Source organism: Corapipo altera, unplaced genomic scaffold, assembly GCF_003945725.1.
Source record: "Corapipo altera isolate COAL_440 unplaced genomic scaffold, ASM394572v1 1, whole genome shotgun sequence".
Taxonomy (NCBI): domain Eukaryota; kingdom Metazoa; phylum Chordata; class Aves; order Passeriformes; family Pipridae; genus Corapipo; species Corapipo altera.
Window position 1 is genome coordinate 27,557,225 of NW_020884873.1, and position 6,000 is coordinate 27,563,224.

At 44.5% G+C, this 6,000-nt stretch overlaps 1 protein-coding gene across 1 annotated transcript in view; it reads right to left on the reverse strand.

The window, feature by feature from the left end:
• The window catches only part of ACSS3 (acyl-CoA synthetase short chain family member 3), an 87,519-nt gene extending 83,634 nt beyond the window's left edge, over positions 1-3,885 (reverse strand). Inside the window, exon 1 of the mRNA XM_027653768.1 lies at positions 3,581-3,885. Within this exon, the coding sequence (XP_027509569.1) occupies positions 3,581-3,885 (305 nt within the window). The remainder of the gene's footprint in view (positions 1-3,580) is intronic.
• Positions 3,886-6,000: the final 2,115 nt, after the last annotated feature.

Sequence of the window (6,000 nt, forward strand, 5' to 3'; positions counted from 1 at the left end):
CCACCAGAGCCCAACAGCGCCCCCTGCCGACCAACACCAAGCAACTGCAGGCTCTGCTCCTCCAGTGATCCAACAGCGCTCCTGCCAACCATGATTGTAATCGCGCTAGAGACAGAGAAGTATCAAACTGTTTCCTTTTTGAAGGGGACTTTTGGGTACAGGATTATTGTGTAGCTGTTTTTGTGTTCTTCTGCTGTCCTTGCCAATATACATATATCCTTTAATAAGGGGTTGTTATTTCTTCCTTTTTCTGTAGTTCCTCGATTGGAGCCTCTTAATTTTGGATTTAGAATTGCTGAGAGAGAGGAGTTTGGTCTACCTCATAACTCATCGTCCTTAGCAAAACACTTCAGTCTCCTTAAATTGAGACAATATCAAATCATGGTAGGATGATATGAACAAGGGAACAAGGGAGCACAATACCTGGGCTACTATGCATAATCATTTAAGAATGGTCAAACCATGAGCAGACACCAGAGCTTTGATTCTTCTAAAGATATGCAGCAACATCAACATCGCCACATGAATTTTTAGCAACCACTTAAAAGAAGTGTGTGAAAGAGATGTGACTGCAAGATGAATCAAGAACAAGACTGTCTGGAAAGTGTGATGAGAACTTTGCTACCCTGTTCCGAAGGACAGAGGTTCTGATGGGATCAGAAAAGCAGAGATGCACCTACCACAATTGCAAGAACTTGGCTTCCTTACTGTCACCCAAGGACATCCTCACATACCTCTTTCTGGCTGACAAAAGCTACTTGGCTTTAAAGAGCTGCCCTGTGCTTCTGCAAACTTCTCTTCTGGTCAGCCTCACACAGATGAACACCTGTGAGGAACTTTGGTTTGCTTGAATAAGCTTTAGTTGAAAAGAAACAGCAGCATAAAACCAGGACCATTGTTATAAGGATGCCAATGAGATGCTCCTATTTAAAACAGAGGTCTAGAATAGAAAGGAAATATTCCAATAGACTGTAGAAAGACCAGAAGTGGATCTGCAGGATGTTTGTAACAACTGCCATTAAATCTTGACATAATAAGAACGACTGTAAAATGCTAATCTATTGCTAACCAGACAATTATCTCAATGCAGTGTAACAACTGAATCCAAGTGTGAGAACCTTATTGTACACTGTGCTCCTAAGGCTGACAATTTAATAACATAAAACAAGTGGAGCAGAGGAAGAGTAAAACAAATAAAAAGAGTACACAGTAACAACTCTAACAGATTAAAGAAACTACATTCAGTTCACAAGCAGTCTGAAATGCTTGTCTACCATCCACTGGAGCTATGGTGGAAAAAATGACAGGGTTGTCCTTGTATGGCTCCACAGCTATCTGGCTACTGGTGTTTGAGACATACACATTGGCCCCTTAATCTTCTAGGCTTCTACAAGGTCCACCTGGAGTCAGTAGACCAGGAAGGACCATGTCCAGATGGTATTTTAATATCTCCAAGGAGGAAGATCCCACAATCAACTCTGTGCCACTGCTCAGTCACTCTCACATTAAAAAAAGTGTTTCCTGGTGTTTAGAGGGAACAACGTGTGCTTCAGTCTGTGCCCATTGCCTCTGGTCTGGTCACTGGGCACCACTGAAAAGAGTCTGGCTCCATCTTCCATGCACCCTCCCTTCAGGTATTTGCCCACATTAACGAGATAATTTCAGTCTATGGCAATTTGCATCCACAGAGGGAGAAAGATACAAGTTAAAAAGTGAGGATAGAAAAGACCTTGGAAGATAAGTTGGACTTCAGACCATGAAACATCCATTTTTCCCCTCTCATAAGGCCAAGTAACTTCCATCTGAGAAGTCACAATGTTTTACAAAGACCTAAGCATGTTATTTACAGCAAATGAAACCACAATTGTTTGACAGAATTTGACAGCAAAATCATGCTCATTTGCATGTATTATATTCTCATTCCTTAGTTCTTCAAGAGTAACCATTCTATTGATTTTGTTATTCTATTCAGGAATGCCAGAATCAGTGATTCACAGAATCATTTAGGCTGGAAAAGACCTTTAAGATCATTAAGTCCAACCATTAACCCATCACTGCCAGGTCTACCACCACACCATGTCCCTAAGTGCCACGTATACATATCTTTTAAATACCTCCAGATTTGGCAATTCCTTCACTTCCTGTGCAACCTGTTCCAATGCTGGACAACTTCTTCAGTGAAGAATTTTTTCATAGTAGCCAATATTCCTAATATCCAATATTTCTAATTCTAGTATCTTAATCTCCCGTGGCACAACTTGAGGCTACTCCTTCTTGTCCTATCACTTATTACTCGGGAGAAGATGCCAACCCACCTGGCTGCAACCTCCTTTAAAGGCAGTTTTAGGGAGTAGTTAAGGTCTCCCCTAGGCCTCCTTTTCTCCAGACTAAACGACTCCAGCCACTCATCACACGACTTGTTCTCTAGGGTCTCTAGGTTCTCTAGACCCTTCTCTAGACCCTAATTATGCAGGCAATCTAACCTGCACTGTCTGAATAGTGCCACGACCTAGAAACCAAAGTCAGTGAACCCCATCTATTCATTTTAGGACTTCTGACTGTTACACAGCCCATTCTGGCTCGGTGTTGCCTAAAATTCAGCTTAAGACATATAAACAATTTTCACTACTTGAGGTGCCAACCAATGACGTCAGACAGACACCAATAAGAAACCAAGCTCCATTCTACTGATTCTGTACCTTTTAATTTGCACAAATTTGAAAATGAATTTTTTAATTATATTTTTAGAATTATTAGTATTTTTAAATTAAAAACAAACCAGAAAAATATAAAAAGGGCAAAGAACACCAGTGTACTAAAGATGATTCTCACCCTACATTGCCTTTTATATCAAATATCAGCTTTTTTTTGAGAAAAGATCAAAAACCATGATGTAAGCGTGCTGAAAAAGAAGCAATGGTGGTGAACACAAAATTTTAACAGTAAATTACTTTTGAGAAAGTATTGAAAATCATATCCAGTAATTTACAAGATGGATATTGTATTCTGCTTAGGACAGTTTGCCATTCACTGCATGGAGATATATATTGCAATACCCATGCTTTTGACAAACGTTACCTTAACCACAACATCTAAATTATGGCATATGACTTAGTATCTAAGATTAAAGAACCCTAAAAGCCATAGTGCCTGTATTTTCATACACCTGCCTCCCCTGCCACCTGATGCTGGGTTTCTCATGCTCAGAGGTTGGATGGGGGAGCATCAGGTACACTCCTCCAATTCATTCAGCCACACATGGACCCACACACACGTGTCACGCCTGCCACAGTGCACGCACCCCTCACCCCAACATATCCATTCATGCGGCTTTTAATCATTAAGCTTGACCAAGTGTAATCATTAAACTCCTTCAAACTCTGCAGCCGTCTCCCCCACCAGCGATGACACACCGCCTATCCCAGAAGGTGCTGGGGTAGTTCTGCCGTTACCACAGAACTCCCAGCCCAGCACGCCCGCAGACCCTCGGCAGGCAGCCTTCCCTCCCTCCCCGTTACAGCCGAGCTTCGCCGCCCCGGCCCCGGGCCCCGCACCGCCCCAGGAACAATCGGCTACTCACCAGGAGGCGCTCCCCGCGCTGCCTCTCTCCAGAGTCCGGACCCAGGGTTTGTACCACTGGATCTGTTCAGCGGCTGCTCCCCAGACTTTCTCGGGCTCCGCCAGGGAAGACCGGAAAACTTCCTCGTAGTCGCCCAAGGCCCTTGAGGAGGCGGCGCGGCCGCCGGGTGACGGGCGGAGGGCAGCGGCGGCGCGGCCCGGGAGCGGGACCCCCGCGCAGGGTCGGTCCCGCCGCCGCCAGGCACCACCGGCCCGGGCCGCCGCCCCAAATTTTGGCAGCACCGCCAGCCTGCCCAGGAAACCCATTTCACGCGCCCTTCAAGGAGGAGGAGCCGTACTGCCTTCGCTAAGGCTCCAAAATCCCCTCGGACGGCACAGGACGGAGTGACGGCGGCCCTCCGGGGCTGGCGGGGCAGGGCGGGACTGCCCCCGCGGCGGGCCGGGCCACACCGCACCGCTCTGCCCCGCCCGCGCCCCGGCGCTGCCCCTGGGATGCGAGTGGAGCGGGGCGGCAGTCCCGGCCCGGCAGGAGCCGCGGACGGGCTGGGGCGGACGGACGGGCGCCATGTCGGGACGTCCGGACCCGACAGCGCTTAGCTGCGACGGAGGGCGGGAGAGAAGCCGAAAAAAGACAGATCGACGACACCTGAGAGTATCTGTGACTTACAGGTGTGCGTGACACGTAGCCAGAGTACGCCTCAAGTATTTATTTTGAAAGACATTCTTGCTTTGAGAAACTTCCTAGTGATAAAATGAGGCATACTGTTTGTGCCAAAGGGGGAGGGCGGGGGGGAAGAAGAGTTTATTCTGTTTTCTAGAAGACCTCTATCAGCTGTAGTGGATCTTTTGTTTTGCTCATTTTGGCGTATGTTCAAAAACCCTTCCTGAGTTTTGGTGGTAATGTTTCAGAATCTTACAAAGCACAAGTCAGCTAAGACATACACCATCTTCAAATGTTATTTTGTCCCTTATGAAATTATTTTAGTGCTTTAATAGGTCTATCAATTACGGGTCTCTCAGGAAATTCTTCCTGCAATCACATTATAAAAATGTCATATAGCAAGAGGAACTCTGATATGGTTTATATTCATGATTAACTTAGGCATCTGTTTCCTGTTTGTTGTTGAATTAGTGCAATAGGAACATAACAATGTATCACATTACAGGTAAAGGAATAAAAGGATGAGAAGAACTAGGCTGTTTCCCCACTACAGTAGGTTTATTACATGTAATCAGTTTGTACCCTGGCGCAGAATACCTGAGGTGTGGCAGATTTGGCCTATCGCAAGTTTTAGGTCATCTTCAAAATCCTTAGTAGTCTCTCAGTATAAAGGCTGGTTACTGCTTCTGTTTCCAAGAACTATATAATTAGCTCACAAAGGGTTTCCCCTTGCATTGCTCAGTGCCGTATGAACTACCTGTCCCCTGCTGCACTGCCGTTCATCTCACTCTCCTCCCCATCAGTGTCTCAATAACATGCAGCCCTGAGTAGCATAATGGAATTTCCAAAAATGTTCAAGTTAAGAATCAGATACTTACTTCTAAAAAAGAAGTTAACACCCTCAAAACCTAAAATATCTGAAGGACTAAGTGGACATAATATGAAAAGTTCCCCACTGCAAGCTAAAGGCTACAGCATGCCAACAAAGCAAGAAAACAAAAAATACTTTTCTTAAAAAAAGAAAAAAAAGAAAGAGAAAAAACAGTAAAAACCAAACTTGTTCTCAAATGTAATAATTTTATGATTACTTTTAATAACACTGCTTTTGCTGTCAAAAGAGTCCGCCAGTCAAAGTTTTAAAATAAATAAAGAAAAATAAAGAGAAGCTTGCAGAGACTGTGAACACTGACACCATGATGACCCTGAAATCAGATGTCACTGCCAGATGCTCAGTAGTATTGAATGCACTGTACAAACATCCCTGAGAACCCAAATTCCCAGTCAGGTCACACATAGGTGATCTCAGCATTTAAAAAATAGTCCTAGAACTGTATTTTTATTTTCTACCTTTATGACGGCTAGGCTAATTTTGACTTAAAAGAGCAAATCTAACTGAAAATTGTTATGGAATCACAATTAATTCTTTTAGTGTGTGCCTGCTCAGAAATGATCACATACAGCCTTAGACTGGTGTTCACAATCCAAGTATGTGGCTGAATGCAATGCAATGACTGTCTACCTGAGGCATGCAACTGCCAGACTTAATAAGAGGTATCAGTTGCCTCAGCCCAATTTGTGAAGCCCACTCCCCCAAATCAAATTGTTAGAGATAAAATTATGTCCATTCCCAAGGAGTAAGCCTTCCTACTAATTGCCTCACAAGCTACCTTCTTTGGATCAACAATACTTTGCTGCCTGTCTAGTTAAGAAGGGGCCCATAACAATTGCATAGAGCCAGCCTCTGGGTGGTGATAGCAATC